This window comes from Pogona vitticeps, chromosome 1, assembly GCF_051106095.1.
Source record: "Pogona vitticeps strain Pit_001003342236 chromosome 1, PviZW2.1, whole genome shotgun sequence".
Taxonomy (NCBI): domain Eukaryota; kingdom Metazoa; phylum Chordata; class Lepidosauria; order Squamata; family Agamidae; genus Pogona; species Pogona vitticeps.
This window is the reverse complement of record NC_135783.1, coordinates 17,818,152-17,837,099: the sequence shown is the minus strand read 5'-3', so window position 1 is coordinate 17,837,099 and position 18,948 is coordinate 17,818,152. Positions and strand designations below refer to the sequence as shown.

At 44.4% G+C, this 18,948-nt stretch overlaps 1 protein-coding gene across 1 annotated transcript; it reads right to left on the bottom strand.

Moving 5' to 3' along the window:
* Positions 1–833: 833 nt before the first annotated feature.
* On the bottom strand, positions 834–18,175 carry TMEM178A (transmembrane protein 178A). Its single transcript, XM_020794780.3, has 4 exons — positions 17,550–18,175; positions 3,830–3,943; positions 3,133–3,270; positions 834–2,022 (listed from the first exon to the last, which is right to left on the bottom strand). The coding sequence occupies exons 1-4, from the start codon at positions 18,034–18,036 to the stop codon at positions 1,781–1,783; spliced, it is 981 nt and encodes a 326-aa protein (XP_020650439.3). The 5' UTR covers positions 18,037–18,175; the 3' UTR covers positions 834–1,780.
* Positions 18,176–18,948: the final 773 nt, after the last annotated feature.

The following is an 18,948-nucleotide window of genomic DNA, read 5'->3' as shown; positions in this document are numbered from 1 at the left end:
CTGGCCACTGTTGCAGCAAGGCTGATTTGGTACTTGAAACAGGGAAGTCAGCAGCTGAGGAACTAACTTCCTGGGCTACAGATATGTATTTACAGTATTTGAGTAGTACAGATGCCTGTCACTGAGTGAGGATTCCCTAGTAGGACTAGCCCTATTTGGGCATTCAACAAAGGGTTTTGAAAGTCTCAGCAGGGAAAGTTCTCACTGCACCCTCCCTGTTGCTGTCTTCAAGCGGAAAAGGACCATCTAAAGCAGTGGTTCTTAACCTTTGTTACTCGGATGCTTTTGAACTGCAACTCCCAGAAACCCCAGTCAGGACAGCTGGTGGTGAAGGCACCTGGGAGTTGCAGTCCAAAACTCCTGAGTAACCCAAGGTTAAGAACCAGTGATCTAAAGTAGTGGTTCCCAACCTCGGGTAACGCAGGTGTTCTTGAACTGCAACTCCCAGAAACCTTCACCACTAGCCAGGGTTTCCCAAGAGTTGCAGTCCAAGAACACCTGAGTCACCCAAGTTTGGGAACCACTAGTCAAGAGTTGGTCTTTTACAAGTGGAGTCTCTCTACATAGTCAGAAGCTGTGTTTTTTCAGGATCTTCAATTGTGTAGAAAAATACCACACATAGTTTTCATCTTCAGACAGTTGTGCCCATGGAGACGGAGGGGAGGGGGGGCGAACCTGGAATTCTCACATTATCCATGCTTTCAAATTAACGCTTTTTTAAAAAAGCTTGAAAGGGGTTTATGATGTGTCTAGTTTTTTAAGAGCAGACAGTTTGTCCTAGGAATCTCCAATTATGCCTTCAGAAATGTTGGAATGAGTAGGACTGGAGACAGTTATGTTTTAATTCACTGTTGTATTTCTTTTTTCCTTTCAATTTACACCACTTTTGAGAAGAACCCATATCCAAGTCACTTGCTGAGATATTTTACAAACACTATTAAGAAAAGGAAATGTTTTGCCGTTAAACGTTTTGTAAACAAAAAGGCAGAGGTACAATAGATGTTACTTCCAACAATACTAACAAGTATCATATAATCTATTTGATACAGTTAATCTTGTTTTACACATGGCATTTAGTTCCATATGAAATATTTTAAAAAAGATTGGGGGGGTTAAATACATTTCAAGCAGGAACACAGTTATCACTGAATATCTGAGCAGTACTTTTGAACTTTTCTCACAAGGTTTAATGAACAAGCCCTTCCCATCAGTTCCTTTTCCTGTATTTTAAAGCAAATTGACGATCCATTGCTAAAGCTGATCAGAACCCTTTTCAAAGTGTCCCCTTACAATACTATTTTGGTAACTCTTAAATATACTTACAAGAGAAATATTTGACTTTTCACTCAAAAAAAAGAGACAAGCTTAAATTCAAATGGAAACTTCAATTATGTCTCATCAAAGATAGCAAGGAAATAGTTTAGCCAGTCAAGAATGATTGGCAGTTGTGTTTTTTGTTCATTGTCACCTTATGGAGGAGGCTCCACTTAATAAAAGCAGCCCTAAATTGTCAACACAGTGTTCTTATCTGAGTGGGAATACCCCACCTCATTCATGATATGTGCACGTACTCTGTGCTGAAGTGCACCCATTAGTTCCACAAGAACTTGGGTTGCCTGCATGTTTTATTCTAGCCATCCTGCAGGCAGAGAAGAATTCCTCTGTGTTTTCCTGGCTAGTAAGACACAATGTTTGGCATTTAAGGGGTCGGGGTTCTTTTGTGCTTGGATTCTGAATTTAGTTCCCTTATAAATCCTTGAAGATTGTTGTCACTTCACAGTCATACAGAAGAGTCTCTGGTAGACTTTAGATGGCTAATCTTGGTCCTGCTAATGAACGGATAAGTGGTGCAAAGACACCCCGCTGCTACAGTGAGTCCTAAGCTGCACCAAGCACAGAATATCGACCAGCCGTATCCATGTTCAACATCCACAGGAAGACCATAGATGATTTTCGGTAGGCGGTTTAAGTCATAGGAGACACTTGCTGCATATGTGCAGAGGGAAATAGTGCAAAAGATGCCTGCAAACAAGACGAATCACAGTGCTGCGGTTAGTAAATGTATGGTTAGTAAAACAGGGAATTACTAAGAGCCCAAAATGGAACAATACTTTAGATGCACAGCATGCTGACGAATGACTGACAATTTTGGAGACTCAATGAGGCTCTACATTTTTGATCTTTCAGAATGTTCAGCATATTGTATATAAATGATAGGTTCCATATAGAGATTGGCACGAATCGCAGTTTGGCAACAGTGCCCACCCATGTGTTCTGCAGGTGCTGTGCGCTTCCCTTCCCTGCATCCTCCAGGTGATCGCCCCCTCCCTGGCAGCAACGACCGTCGCTCCTCCACCTCAAGCTATCACCCACTCAGAAGCAGTACCAGGGGCTTCCCTACCCAGTCTCCTCATCTGAGAGGGTTGCCACCGAAGAAGGCAGAGGAGGGAAGCACACTGCTCCTGATGCCAGGCCGAACTGCCAACCCGCCGTTCATGCCCATCTCTAGTTCCATACAATGAAAAATGAGGCTTAAGCAGAACAAGCAGGCTCAACAGTGCCCATTCAGCCACGAAAACTGTGCCTTCAACAGATCCTCCCAGACCAAAACATTGCTACATAGGGTGAAGAAACAAACACCCCACCCCACAGTCAAAAGACACTATACTTCTTGTTTATTTAAACTATTTATACTCCATCTTTCTCAAGAAGACCCAAGACTTGCCAAATTTTTTTTGCACTAAAGACAGCAAATCCCACAAGAACTCCCCTTCCCAGCAGTCAAAATACAATACAGTAGGACCCTCTTATCCACGGGATCAATATTTGCTGATTCACTTACCCACGTTCTGAAAATATTAAAAGAAAAATCCTAGAAATATATATTTCTAAAGATGAAGTTACCAGAACAGGCCACAAGAAGGACCCAGACTATTCACTATCATCAGCTTTTTAGCATCTGCACGGGAGGAACCAATCCCTCACAGATATTGGGGGGGGGGGGGGGCTACTGTAATAATAAATTAAAAAACTGTTGGCTACTCCTAAAATGCTAGCTGAGGTGGCTGGCTCACTGTAGCTAATGGTAGTACTGGTCTTCAATACAGCTGGTAAGCAAAGATGGAATGATACCTGACATAAGGAAGAGAAGACCAGCAACATGCTGTGTGAGGCTTTCTTCCCAAAAAAAGCTGACAGTTGTTACAATACACCCACAGAGAAGAACAGCTGCTGCCATTCCAAGAAAACCTGCTGTGATTCGTCTTAGATCTGTTTCAATAAGAGAAAAAAGGAAGAGGTTAAATTCACACCCACAGAGGAAGTTAATTTTTTTTTATTAAGGCTCACTGCAATCGTACGCACATGTTGCTGTGGGTAAGTTCCACTGAATCCAGTGGGACGTAGTTCTGAATAAACACACAGAAATTGTACTGTGTATGTTTCCTTGTACTATGAAAGGCAAATCCACAATTTTAAAAAAGTTAACTGTGCCTTCCCTTTTTCCTTTTCTTAATATATAAATGACAGTTTACAAAATTGTGAAGCAGCCTGTTTATAAAAGTTAACAAGAAATCTTTGAACAGCTTATTAAATATGCATTTGCGTGGATTCAGAAGAGATGTCTCCTGCAATTTTCCATTTTAATCATGCCGCTAAAAAGCTGTATAACAAACAAACTGGATTGATGTTTTTGCAAGGTAATGTGCAAAGCGTCCTAATATGGAGTATGATATTATGCAGACAACATATTATCATGGTACAGTAGAGCACAATATTCATCATCCCATTGAGAAGGCTGCTTACTCCATCTGGAAACAGAAGTACTTACGTAGCAGGTGCCATTCATCCTGCTGAATGGCCTTGGTTAAGTTAAATGGGATGTTCCGTAAGCGAAGGGGCAGAGCAAAGTGGTATTTGATTGCTGTGCATCTCTGAGTGATACCTTTAAGAAAAACAAGGACAGAACTGTTTCAGAAATTCATCCAAACAAGAACTGGGGTGTGGGTGAGGATTCTTCAACACCAAGAAAACAATCAGTACTTAATCAACTGCAGATTTCCCATTCTGTCCTGTTATAATTTTGTAACGCACTGGTTTCCAAACTTGGTTCAGCCAGGTGTTCTCGGACGGCAACTTGAGATGAGCACAAACTGCACTTCAGCAGTCTGGCCAGTTCAATGCAGTGCCCACACAGGTGTTCTGTGGGAGCCATGTGCTTCCCTCCCCTGCCTCCTCTGTGCAATCCACCTACTCACCAGCAGAAGCGTACTTCTCTGCCTCCTTGAGCAATCGCCCACTCACTGGTAGCAGTGCAGGCTTCCCTGCCCTGTCTCCTCAGGATCGCCCACTCAGATGAGGTGGGGCAGGGAAGCCGGCACTGCTGCTAGTGAGTAGATGGTCACCCAAGGAGGTGGAGGACGGAAGTGTGCAGTGCCCACAGAACACCTGTGTGGCACTGTGCTAAACCAGACCAAACCACTGAAGTGTGGTTCATTTGCATGTCTATTGGGAACCACTGTTGTAATGTAATCCTAGTCCCACAGACATACAATAATCTGATTCCACACATTCCGTCTCCTAAATCATGAAAATGGTCAGCCATCATTCTAACATTGCATTTTCTACATTTCTGAAATTATACTATAGCCTGTAGTTTCTATTTGCTTCTAATGCAGGTGTTATCCTGCTGATATTTTGATTATTAAAAAATTCTAATGGCGCAGTGCAGCAGCAAAATCATCTTTATCATCATCAACTGAAAATTCACTTCAAAGCTGATTGTGGATTGCAGCTCCTCTCCTAGCCAACTTAGCAATACAGTATCTGGATGTTCACAATTGCCCACCCCTGGGCTAAAGCTTTCTTTACATTTCTGATAATTTTCACTGTAAAGTCACAAATTATCTTTCACAACTAATTAGCCATCTTCTCCAAGCCTTCAACTGCAGATCTATGATGGATCTAGTAGCTTTTCTTTGGCACAGACATAGTCTTCACTTGCAATAATTTTCTGGTGCAATCCAATATATGTCTAATAAGAAGGAAGCCCCATGAAGTTCGTTAGGTCTCACTCCCAAATAAGTGAGATTACACCTTGTTGTTCATCTAACTTCCTTATTCATTGTACCCTCTGACCCAGACTGCAAGAAAGCTTTGTCTGTTTTGAAAAACTAAACAACTGATTTATGTATGTCATTTATCCTTTTTAAAAATTGTTTTTGTTCAAACTCATTATGTTCTTGGCTGCCTAATTTGTATTCAGTCATATATATCATGGTGGTGTACTACATGTGTGGAATTTATGTGCATGCATGTGTTACGTTAAACATCTCATATGCAGCAAGGTTTATAAATCCTATCAGCAGCACTGCCCCCCTGGTAATTAGTGCCCTTCATTATCCCACTTTAAGCTTGGCTGCATGGTTTGGCTGGGGTGGCCTGGTGAAGACTAAATAGAATTGCTAGGAGGTCCAGCATGCTATTTGGTGAGATCCTCAATTGGGAAATTGACAGCCTACTGTCAATTTCCCAATATCACAAAGCTTAAGAAGAAAGCCACTTCAGGATATTGGCAAATTAAAAACTTCCATGGCTCCATGGAGGGGCCAAGGAAGTGGGAAAAAAACTTTTTAAAGCATATAGTATTGACACACCTTATGTTTTGCCCTCTCCCTTTGAGAAGAGCTTTCGACTGATTTTACCTGCACCATTGTCTTCCTGTTTCCTGCTAGTTTGTTTTAAAAAAGGAAGCTGCCATCACGTTTCATGGGAGTAATAGTTCTTTGGGAGGTGCCCTCCCTAGAGCCTAGAGCCTCCCGGGAAGTACCACAGCATTTTCTTTTTTTCAAAAAAATCAACAGCTGGGTTGATCCATAACAAGGTATGAAGCTAAAATACAAAACCAAACCACCCTCAAATGCTTTGCATTTCAACAACGATAGCATGCAATAATAATCTGTTCCTAATAAAATATATTTCTTGACCAGCTAAGCTTCAAAGAAAGAGAAAAATGTGAAAGCAGTACAGGTAACCTTATAGTTACTGTTACTCAGCACACTCTGGAGTTTTGACTCTGTGAGCCCTGGCTTCACCACACCCTTGCTTTCAGGGAGAGATTGTATGAATCTACTAAAGCCATCAGATTATCAGATGAAGTTGTTGGTTCAGGTTTTGTTGGGAGTTTTTACAACTTTGCATGCTGCTTTTCAGGGCTGGAGTAACTGTCAGTCTATCCAGTGCAACACTGACCAATTTTCCTTCCCCCCCCCTTCTGATTTCAAAGACAACCCCACCTCTCTGCTGAGAGCTTGTTTTCCCTCTCTAGACTGTGCTGAAGTCAATTGCTGACAGCAGACATCTTTGTTAGCTTGCTGTTTGATCTGTTCAACAGCAAGTAAATGAAATGTTTTTATTCTTTTACTTACTAACACCTCAGAGAGAGTTACTGAGACCATTAAGTGCCAGATAGTGAGAAAAAGGAGTGAACTACTCTGGGGGACTTGAAGCTATTCTGCTCTGTAAATCTCTGTACTTCTGTTACACAGCTAGAATTTCACCAAAATCCAAGCTTTAGAACAGGTTTAGCCACTAGTGCAGTACTTAGCAGACTGCAGAGCTGGTGGTGAACATTTTGGAGTTGTCGGTGGCTCTGATTCTCTATTTTAAAATGTTCTAACTCTTTTTGTCATTTTAATAAGAGCATAAAGATCAAAGACAGGAGACAGCCACAGCACTGTAACACATGCACCCTAGAGACATAGGGCAGGGTTATGGGTTACCATCAAAAGAGAGAAGGCAAAGCACTGTCTGCTACCACTTTGAGAATGGATCTTGTTGGCCTTCACTGCATGAAACAAATGAGATAAGGTAAATGGTAAGTGCATTTCTGTGCACCAGTCCCAGAGCCCGTCAACAAGGGCAAAGACCTATCTGGCAAAAATAAAATATGTAGAATCGTCTGTCAGCATGCAACTGTCCATCGGCCTCTTAAGCCGTCAACCATGGAGGAGAAGGGGTATGGAAAATTAAGGGGCCACAAGACGGATAGCTCCAGTACCAGCCCAGATCACAAATGCCCTGGGCGACATAAGGGCAGCAAAGGACTAGATGTTTAATATATTCGCAAAGGCTTTCACAGCCGGGATCTAATGATTGTTGTGGGTTTTTCGGGCTCTTTGGCCGTGTTCCGAAGGTTGTTCTTCCTGACGTTTTGCCGGTCTCTGTGGCCGGCATCTTCAGAGGACTAGATGTTTGCTACTGTGCAGTGTTACACTTCTGAGCCGTGGAGCTCCAAAATTGGGGATGAGGGCTATGCAGTCTTAGAATGATGCTTAGGTTATATTCACTTAGCTGTCCTCAATTTTACACTGCCCCACGTCTCTGCAAGCCTGCTGACGGCAAGCCTTGTTTCTTCCCCGTGCCCATCCCGTACCTTTCAGTGAAACACCACACTCACCCGCCTTGTTCAGTGCAGCAGTATGTTAACGCTGAACTTTACAGATGTTCCTTAGGGTTTGAACATGATGCCCTCCAGCAAGGAGACTCTTTCTGCCTGAAATGATTCGCTCTGATTTAGCTGCCTGCCTCTGAGCTGGTCTGCCTGCTCTGGGCCCACTGTGCTATCTTTCTGAAGAGTACTTTAACACAGCCTAACGTTTGCTATTTAACTGGCTCTTCTCTGGCGCTGTTCTTTCCCTATAAAGACGGAAGATTTTCTAGGAGCTCCGCTGTGGGAACTGCGAGAGGACAAGAACAACCTCAATGAGCAAGATGAATATTCGACTGCAAACAGCAAGGATTTATCAGGTTATAGGCACCTCTTTGGGGTCTATGACATCTCCAAGGTTCACATACACTTCTTTTTTTAAAACAAAAAAGTATATGACTGCTATTCTGAATTTCTAAATTACTTCGGATTTAGGATCAAGACTAAATTGGATGGGATCTTCATCACTTTAGACTAAAAGTGATGATCACATGAGGAAATCAGTTGCAATCTGGACCACTCACGGAGCATTCGGGTGCAATCTTTTCCACAGCAATCACACAACACATGGGGAAACGTGTGCCAACCACAAACCATCCCTAGAGGGGATCTTTTTGGTCCAGCTATAGGGCTTCTGCTTTGGAACCATGCTAGGTGGAGTGATTTTCCAGTAGAAGAAAGTACTACTTTAAGGGAGATCACTCTCATTAAAGTGGCCCTTCCCAGGGATCAGGACTCAAGTTGTGAGACTCGCAATCAAGTTGGACTGATGTCGAACCAGTGACTTGACTCAGGTTTTTATTTCAATGAATCAGATTCAATTAGCAGCTCAGAACCCACCCACCCCTTCCTTTTTCTTCTTGGGAAAAAGTATATTTTTAATAGAGACTCAGACTTGGAGCTTTTACCGTTCATTTACCACCAACACACTTCTCCATGAAGGAATGTGCAGGGTACCTTGCGCAAGCATATGGCATTTACAGTCCCTCTATGCACTTCCTACGCACTTGCAGAGACATTGTTCTATCACCAGCACAAATGCCTCCCAGAGTAGCTACGGGCATGGTTTTCCATGGCAAAACTTCACTATAGGTGGATGATGCTCTGGCTATGGCCCTGCAGTGCAGTTATGCCACTCTCTTTGCTTTGTAAAATTTGTTTACAAGATTATTATTTTTTTAGCCGTGCCATTACCAATGGTCTCTGAGTGGCGATGATGTTTCCACTCATTTGCACGATGCATATTTTGTGTCCAGCTATCACTATACAAGCACTGTTCTGTGGTCTCCTGTTTTTTATTTATACTAAACGATACAAAGCCCATCAGAACAAAGTGCTCAGTAGCTGGCACAAGTGGGCCATTAACCACTAGGAGACTGCAAATAGCTAACAGTAATCAAAGGGACCAAGTCTTGCCGTCCTTTGTTGTGTTCCAACTCTGGCACTGCACCCTTACATTGAAGGAAAGAGCTTACTGCATCAGAGAGCTGCATGATCCAATTGAAGTTTGTTGGGATGTCCAACAATCAACCTCTGGTTCTGGACAAAGTAAATATTAACTTGGAAATAGGAGATAGGTAGGAGGAGAAACTGGAAACATTTTATCTGTCTGTGTTAAACCACTAAGAACAAAGGCTGTTGTGGAATTAAAAGGGAACAACAGAAAGTAGGGGGAGAAATCCTAAGCCATTGTACTTGCAAGTACTGTACTATGTTTAATGTGTGATATACCCATCGTGATGTAACGAATAGAGGGGTGAATGAGGACTCTGAGGATTTCTGTTCAAGTCATGCTTCGGCCACTGAAACTCATGGTGGGGGGTTGGAACTGTTAAAGTCACTCCTTAAATATCTCACTTGCCTTGAAAGGCCTGTTAGCATTGCTATAAGTCAGTTTGAACTTGACAGCACATAATACATTGGAATTTAATTATTCTTTACCAGTGAGCAGAGCATAAATGGATTGATGTTATGCAAAATTAAGCTGCTTCTGTCCTGTAGCAATTCTATGAATTAGTGGCCTCTACAAGGACCAGTCATTACCAGTCCTGCTAAGATTTTGCAAATTCAAGTCTGTGTTTTTCTTTATTGAGTCAATCCATCTCATGTCCAGTCTTCTTTTCTTGCTGTCTTTCACTTTTCCTAACTTTATTGCCTTTTCCAGAGAATCTTGTCATCTCTTGATATGCCCAAAGTGTGATAGCCTCAGTTGAGTCATTTTAACCTCTAGTGACGGTTCAGTCACTTCAGGTTTCGGTAAGAACAAAAGCACTCGCAAGCTATTAATTAATCATATGCTTAAAATGATGTGATGGTTCTAAGACAAAAGCAATTAATCCTCCTGGTTCCTTCAGCCTCCTTACAATTTCCCCAGAATCTAACTCATTTGTTCTCAGTCTGCTTTTAGGCTATTCCAAAGCTTCTTCACTTCCCAAAGGAGTGTATCTGCGAGCAGCAGGAGGAGTGTCTCAACTGAGACACCTGTTGGAGGAGGGCAAGAAGGTGGAGCATGGCAACAGTGATCCTCGGGGCCAACGTAGCTTTCCCATAGTCAGCTGAGGACATGGTGTACACAGGTGTACACAGGTGAGCAAGATGGAGAAAAAAGCCAGAGGTATCATCTTGGTCAGTAGAGAGCAGGTAACAGCAGAGGCAGATCCACCATCATCCTCAAGCACTAATGGCTAAGCCAGAGCTGGCTACTAGAATTACCTTTCAAAATCAGAAGTCATTGTGAAGCCCACTGCATCCAGAAATTGCATCATGTTGCATCATATCTGTTAGAATAAGTTCCCTGGGTGCCCTAAAGATGAAGTCTAGCTGCCAAACCCAGCAGTATAAACTGATCAATGGTACCAGGTGTTCTTGGACTGCAGTTCCCAGAAGCCTTGACCACCAGCTGGGCTGGTCAGGGTTTCTGGGAATTGCAGTCCAAGAACATCTGGGTAACCCAAGGTTAGGAACCACTGGTCTAATAGATGGGCTAGGTTTGTAGGTACAACTAACCTACATCAGATAATGTTCTGGTTGTATTTCTTTTTCTCTGTCAAGATTCAATACTGCAGCTTGCAAAATGGTATTTCATATACTTTCAGAGGCACAAAAGGAGAATGAAAACAGGCCAAACATATGAAACCCCCACATCTACTGCAAGGAAGGTATTTTCTCCTGCTCTGTGGTGTAGCTGGCTATAAATATTAAATGTTCCCCCTAGAAAAGCAAGCAGTGAAATGTCATAATGATTCTGCCAATTATGATCATGGAAGCACTTAAAGCAATATCTATTTTTACACTTTGCTGCTAATAGAAAAGCATCTCCCTAGAGTCTAGACTAAGACTGACATAAACTCAATTGTTTCTGTTTGCCTAGCACAGTTAAAACAATTTATACCCCAGTTCTCAAGACAATCGAGTGAATGTGTGCTTGCATTTTCTGAAGCATTTCTGGCTATGATGTGCCCAATATTGCCTTAAACGCCCAAGATTTAGTTGCTTACAATATAGTGTATACTGTTTCCATTTTCTAAAAACACACAGTAACAGAATTAGCAAATCAGTGGTAGAGTGGTAAATACTAAAATGCAGCCACACACCATAAGAGTCGTCAGACTCAAAACCACAGGAAGAATCTCTGAAATTCAGAAAGCTACCTTGATCCATATCAACAAACCAATGTTCATCTCTACCAGGAACGGGTCTTTTGCAAAGCTAAAAGCTGAATCATGATCAAGCCACCCAAAATATTTTGCATTACAAATGGAGACAGATTGCAACAGTTATGTGTTCACTGTGAAAACCCATCCCATTTCTCGGATACTGTATGGTGAAGACTACAACGAAGCTCAGAGGAGGAAAGGAAAGCCGAAGGGACAGGACATGACATCGCAGTCCCTGATTTGAGCCTGCTTCCACAACACCACAATAGGGGACACTTAAATGCTTAGACGGGGCCTGAGAAGAACAGTGGAGAAGAAGGAAATAAGTTTAGATATAAATGCATATCAAAAGTACTACACCACAGTGGCCTCAAATTCTGACATGGTTTCTGTTCTTAAAGCCATTTTTTTCTAAGAACATCCTTGGGGGAAAAACAAGGATCCATGATGGATTTCACCTCACAATTTGGGGAACACCTGATGGATAGTGCATGTAATATAGTGGCCAGAAGGCTACTTGAAATTACTTGGGGGGGGGGCGGAATTGTCGTCTGCAGTAGACTACATATTGTTTGTCAGAGCTAATTACTTTTAATTTACAATTAGGAAAGGGCTAGCTGATATAATCAAATTTAGCCCTAACGGTAAATTAAAGAATTGGATGCCGGCAATACATATTAGAATCCCCATTTGATTGTGAAGTTCATTACATAGGTTTGGCTAAAGCCCTCTGTCATTCTTCACAGTTCTGAGGTGATTCCTTCTATGGCTGAACAGCTCTTACTTTCAGGACATTCTTCCTAATATTTAATTAGAAGCTCTTTATCTCCCCCCAAAAAAGTAATCAAAAATGTAGATTTTAGTTTTTCTATTAATTGAATCACTTGCCATTCCCTCCTGATCTAGCAGCTCAGCCTGCTACTTTGCTACAGTTGTGTCTGTAAGTTAAAAGTCAGAATGGACAAGCAGATGACAATGCTACTGTGTGCCAATTAGAATTTCTGTTCCCCCCCCCGGAGGGAAAAATAAAATATAATGAGTGTACTGTACATGTGCGGCTTTCCAGTAAATAGGAATCGTGGTGGTTTTATTAGATAACAATTATGTATAATATTCAGAAGCCTCATACAAGAAAAACAAAACAAAATGTTAAATCTACAAATCAAAGGCAATTTATGAAACACGCTATGGGACTAAATTTCTTTCTACTGTATGCTGTAAGTTAATGTTTTCTAAATGAGGGCCCACTAAGATTTTCATTGCATGGGTTACCAGTCTGCTACCATGAGGCGTGAAAAACTAAAACAATATCCTTGACATCCCACAGCTTTAGACTTGCCCTTGACTCCGAGTCCTGAACTAGCCCACGGAGGCAACCAGTAAAGACCTGTGATCAACAGCAGGACTTCAGCTTATGAGTTTCCATTGGTCTTTTTCTCACTTCCTTCACCATGCAAATAAGTTGATATCCAAAACAGACATCTATATACAGTGGGGTCTCTACTTAAGAACTTAATCCGTATTGGAAGGTGGTTCTCAAGTTGAAAAGTTCTTATGTTGAATCTGCATTTCCCATAGGAATGCACTGAAAACCATTTAATCCGTATCTGCTATTTTCCATCCATAGAAACTACAGTGGAACCTCTACTTAAGAACTTAATCGGTTTTGGAATGGTGTTCTTAAGTTGAAATGTTCTTAAGTTGAAGCAAAATTTCCCATAGGAATGGACTGAAAACCAATTAATCCGTTCTGGCTGTTTTTTTGTTATGTAGAGGTGCGTTCGTACATTGAAGCATTAGTTCCCATAGGAACTAATGCAAAGCTGGTTAATACGTACTCTACCACTAGGGGGAGATTTTTTTTTAACCTAAGATGACCTAAGGTTAAAAAAAGAGCAGGAAAGGTTTTTTTTTCCTGTTCTTATCTTGGATTTCTGTACTCGAGTAGAAGCAAAATTTAGCAAATGGAGCTGTTCTTAAGTTGGATTGTTCTTAAGTAGGGACGTTCTTAAGTAGAGACCCCACTGTAACTCACTAGGTTTGACATCAATTTACTTTCACTTAATGGTTTAGATCAGGGGTGTCCAACCTTTCACCTTCCCTGGGCCACATTAGAAGATGAAAATTTGGTTTGGGCCACACATAAATTTGGTTTGGGCCACATGGGGGGGCAGCCCTAGCCGTCCTCTGCAGCCCCGCTCCAAGCGCCCTTACCGGCAGCTGCAATCTCAGACAGCAGAGGCTGCCAGCTTCGACTCCGGTGGCTTTATGGGGCCGGGAGGGGGTCCACCTATTGACGGGCACAGCACAATGCAGTCACACAGCCCCCCTCTCCCCTCCCCTCCCGCTCCTTCCTTCCCTCTCCCTCCCCCACCGTTGTGACGTGCCCCAGCTGCATTCCGGCCGCAAGCGCCGTCAGTGTAACTTGAAACTTTGGAATTTCTTTTAAAATAAAAAATTGCACTGGGCCGCATTACAAGCCGACCTGGGCCGCATGCGGCCCATGGGCCGCAGGTTGGACAAGCCTGGTTTAGATAAATATAAAACTTCTGTCTCTTCTCAAGACTGTTGGCTGTTGCCAAGATGGTAACTGCTAAAAAATTCCAATACTTAGCAAGACATACACTGTACTGTAAACAAACAAACAAATAGTTATGTCCCTGTTGGATGGCTATATTTGGAGAAGAATTTGCGAAATGGCTGGAGGGGAACAAACTAAGAAGAGGATCAGACCAAGGGCCCATCTAGTTCAGCTCCCTGTATCTCACAGTGGCCCCACCAGATGGCTCTGGGCGCACATGACACCACTAGATCCCTGTCTCCTGATCCCACTCCCCTGCATCTGGCATTCTGAAGTACCTTCCTTTTAAACCTGGATATTATACATCCCCATCATAGCTTGTAACCTATGATGGCCTTGTCCTCCAGGAATCTGTCCAATCCCCTTTTAAAGGTATCTAGGCCAGATGCCATCACCATATCCTGTGGCAAACTTATATTCAATATGAGAAATAGACGATAACTTCTTGTTTGTTTGTTTGTTATTATATTTTTATGCTGTGTCATCTAGTGGCTTTGCTACTACTCTAGGTGGTTTCCAGCAATAGAGTAAACATGAAGAAAACAGTCAAATCCAACCCACAAATATAAAAATATAATATAAGGGAAAATAAAACAACATACTTAAAAACCCAAGATGGCAGCAACGGACAAGATACAGACCACCAAATATAATGGTCAGAATAAAATGAAATGACCAAGAGTTATGAGGGAAAGATATCCTGAAATGCCTCCCTGAAGAGTAGAGTTTTTATACGCCTTCTGAATATTAGGAGGGAAGGGGGCCCGGCACACCATCACATACAAAGCACTCCACAAAGAGGTGGCCACCACAGAGAAGGCCTGGCTCTCAGTCATACACACGCTGGTCACCTGCAGTATTAATGCCTGGGACGTCTGAATGGCATGGGAAATTGATCTTTGGAAGAGGCGTTCTGATAGGTAGCGAGGTCCCAAACCATTCAGGGCTTTATAGTTCAACATTAATACTGTACCTTGAATTTGGCATGGAAGCAAACTGGTAAGTACCTTTAATAGATAGGTGAATACCGTTTGCTGTTTACTGGAGTTCACTTTGTAATGGCATAGCTAAACAGACACTTGATTTTGTAACAGTCCAAGTTTTTTCCATTTATATTTATACTAAGAAAGACTTTATTTCAGATTTCTTTCTTTTATGCTGCAAATGCTGCTCCAAGATGTTTATTAATTTAATTGGGTCAGCTTGAGCCTTGTTTTGTCAGAGGAGGCTTGATGTCCATTTTTGTTTGCTTCAGCACTTGAGCCAGCTTTAAGGCACTGCTCAGCTGCCAGCAAAATCTCAGCCAATTCATGGAATGCCCTATGAAGACGTATCATCCTCAAGAGCCTGGATCCCTTCCTTTTTCTTTCCCTTGTGTACACACCACGGGCACACCAGCTGTATAGTTTGGCAGGTTGTATGTTTTATGTCTGATTCTTCAAACACAACAGTTTTCATGAGCTTTCATAGATTACAACTCACTTCCTCAGACACATCTGGGCAAGTAGACCGTAACCCACAACAGCTCACACACACAGAGAAAAAAAGATTTTTAAGGTGCTGTAATACTTCTGTTTTTTTTCCTTCCATTTTCATTATATACACAGAAAACAACTACCATTTTTGAAAACGTGCACTTTGTTTTTGGAGCCTTGAGATTGCACCTCTCCACACATTTTCTGACAAGTAAGTAAGATTCCCAGTGTGCTGTAGAGTGATGGACTAGGACTCTAAAGATTCCTACTCAGCCATGGAAATTCACTGGGGGAGTGGAACTGGTAAAACTGCTCCTTAAATATCTATCTCCCTTACCTTGACAGTCCTATTGAGTGTGTTCTAAAAGCCCTATTAGTGTCGCTATAAGTCTGTTCCGACTTCACAGCACAGAACACACACACACAAGTAGTATTGAATCCACTGGAGTTTACTTCTGAATGGCCAAATAGAGGGTTGCAGTGTAACACGCCCAGTATTTTAGGATTACAAAAGTCAGAACACCCTTCTTTTGCTTACATGCGATATGATTTCAGAAGAATGACAAAAGACAGCAGAACAGCAATATCCCCTCAAGAAACAGTGAAGCAGATACGAAGCTATCTATTATGGTTTCAGCTTATTTCTCAGTTCTGAAATAAAGAAGGAAGTTCTATGTGATTATAGTGGCAGAATTAACATTTTAGCCACCTGCAAACATCCTTCTTTTTCTCTTCCTCTCTTCTCCTCTTTTGCTATTGTTAACTGTCATTTGCATACAAAAGTTAAACTTCCTAAAAGTATTGCACAAAAAAACCAACAACCCATGTACAACATAGCACTTTTAGATAAATAATTTCCTATGTCTATCTGTGAAATAAAGACTATTTGCTGATTATCTGGTATAGTGAAGGTTGGAGCTTTGCCTGATGGAAGGCAGAAGCAAAGGTAAGTACCAAAGGTTGAAATTTCCTGGATTAAAAGCCTGTTTTTACATCCCTGAAGAAAGGCAGGTATTGGTTTCTCCCTGCTTAGGAGGACTGAATTTTCTCTCTAGGTGGCAGGGCGCTGAATACTTCCTATTCATTGTGAAGGGAAGGTCACAGTGCCTTTGTGTAAGGAGGAGAGTACACTGGCAGCAGAGGGTTTTCAGAAAGAAAGAATACTCAAACGGGAAGCAAGAAAGATACTCCATGGTGTGCAGATACAATAGAATGAGGACTACCAGGGAGTGATGTCTGTACTTTGAGGGAGAACAGAAACAGTCTTAAAACGGATGGATCTTTTGAACAGTGTGGTAGAGACCGGGATGTGGGGACACAACCACGCACCATGATGTGGCAAATAATTTTATTGAGATAATATGCTGAAGAAAACAGAAAAGGAAAGAGATCAATAGGATAATGAAGACTGGGTGCCAGCTTCTGCATTGTAACAGCCTAAATGCATAGCCTCCATACGTGGGAAAAAGCTGATGGAGATGCATATCTCCATATTTCCATTTATTGGTGTGAGGTATGTGGTCCATGAATTAAATGATGGACAAGCCTAAGCTGAAAAGATCCTGACATAAAAATGCAAGAAGTATATCTCCAAGTCTATGCAACATGACCCCCCCCCTTCATAAATAACTGACACACTGCAAAAATCCCCACAAACCCTTCTTTTCCTAATAGTACATTTGCTATTTACCCCATGGAAGAAAGAGGATAAAAGCACATTTGATGCACAGAAGAGTTATGGGCAGCCCTGTCTGAGGACAGCACACTGGAGAGAGCACAGTAACAATATGAGGTTGCCAGCAATTTCCAACTGCTGCATGGAAGCAAGAGAAGGTGAGAAGACAATAAAGAGCCAGTGCAGTGCTAAGGAGTTTGGTATCCCCGGTGATGAGAGTCAAATGAGGGTGATGAGAGTCAAATGAGTTTTCCTTTATGAGGAGAAACCTTCAAAGAGAACACCAACGTGCGGGCATGGAGAGGTCACTGGCTCTGAAGGTGGAAGGCAGGCGGAATTGTGTGGCTGTAACTTGAAAGGAGAAGTGGGGTGTGGACCGGGAAGGAAGGAAGGAAGGAAGGAAGGAAGGAAGGAAGGAAGGAAGGAAGGAAGGAAGGAAGGAAGGAAGGAAGGAAGGAAGGAAGGAAGGAAGGAAAAAGAGGGAAGGAGAGAGTGCTGTAATCATGGACTGGAGAAATCACGGGGAAGGGGGTCTGCCCGGAGATCCTGAGAGTAAGAGCGGGGCGACCTGTGTGGCAGAGGGCACTCCCTGGGCAGGCGTGGGCGCAGAAGGAAGTCCACCGGACGGTGGTGGGAAGCACGGAGGAGACCGCCACCCGCCTCCTCGCCCCCTTACCTCTTTCCACCAGGTTGTCGAGGTGGCTGTCGACACCCAGCAAGTAACATTTCCTCCAGAGGCCGGCGTAGGTGGCGAACAGCGGCCGCCCGCACGGGGACTGCAGGAGCCCCAAGAGGGCTCGCCCGCCCGCCGCCTCCTCCTCCTCCAGCAGCAGCAGCAGCAGGTCCCCGCGGGGGGCGGCGGCGGCCGGCGGGGCGGGGGCCGCACTGATGCCGATGCCGCCGCCGCCGCCGCTGCGAGGGAGCCTCCGCGGCGGCCGGGCGCCTCCCCGCAAGGGCAGGTGGGGCAGCGGCGGCAGGAGGCGGCGGCGGCGCTGCTCGGGCGAGTGGGCGCTGCCGGCGCGCTCCTCCTCGCAGCTCTCCCGGTGGCGCCGCGGGTCGGTCTCGTACCAGTGGTCGGTGAAGAGGGCCGTGGCCAGCAGCGCCAAGGCGCAGAGGCTGAGCGACAGGCTGAGCGCGCCCACCAGCGCCCGCCCGCCCCCCATGGCCGCCCGCCTCCCCCCCTTTTCAGCGGGCGCCCCTCCGGCTCTCGGAGAGCCCGCGCATGGTGGCCAGAGGGGAGGCCGAGAGGGCGCACCCGCCGGCGGCGCACGGGCGCCCGCGCTCTCTCATCCGGCCAAGCCGCGGAGTGGGCAGGCGGCGGCGGCGGCGCCGTCCATCCCGCGCTTCTGGTCCACTCCCCACAGGCGGGCGGGCGGGCGCGCGAGCGGGCGGGCGGGCCGCGCCACACAAAGGACAGCGCGGGCACTTGCAGCACCTCTCGCCCGGCGCCAGGGGGAGCCGAATGGCCGCCCTCCCGCCCGCGCCGGTGCGTGACCTGGAGGGCTCCCCCTGTGGGCCGGCCGAGCGCCGCCAAAGAGGGGGAGGGGGCGCCACCCTTTCCACTTGGGGACGTGAGGCTTGCTAAAGGTTGGATCCTGAGCGCGCTTTCCTTGGCAGCAAAAACTCCCTGGGTTCACCGCGGACTTACTCCTCGGTCACCGCGCAGCAGCAGTTGGACGGCGGGCTGCGTTTCTCGGACGCAAACCCGGGTTGCAAAAGGCGAGGGAGGAAGGTCGTGAGGGTGAGAAAGGCTCTCATGGAGCACGTGAAGAGTGCCAGTTCCTCAACACCGCCTCATCATCATCATCACGACTGCCTGCCACATGCGGGCAAATTAATACATGTGCCCGTTCCTCCTGGCTGTTTCTTTATAACAGCCTCGCAGATAACCCGCACAGGAGTGTCCTCTCTTGTGGGCTCCTGGAAGTGGGGAAAGAGAAGACAGACATTTTAGAGTGGTTTTGAGTTCCTTACACAATACTGTTCTCTGTTGGGCAGCCGGGTATTCCCTCTCCCTCCCCTCCCCCGCCCGAAGCAATCATACAAGACAGCACCTTCTAGCATGTACAGAGTTC

Bases quoted from the DNA above. Each gene is read 5' to 3' on its own strand.
- TMEM178A (XM_020794780.3), bottom strand. From the start codon at position 18,036: ATGGGGGGCGGGCGGGCGCTGGTGGGCGCGCTCAGCCTGTCGCTCAGC. The intron at 3,944-17,549 runs GTAAGGGGGCGA...TTTTTCTTAAAG, and splicing joins CGACAACCTGGTGGAAAGAG to GTATCACTCAGAGATGCACA. The intron at 3,271-3,829 runs GTAAGTACTTCT...TTATTGAAACAG, and splicing joins GGATGAATGGCACCTGCTAC to ATCTAAGACGAATCACAGCA.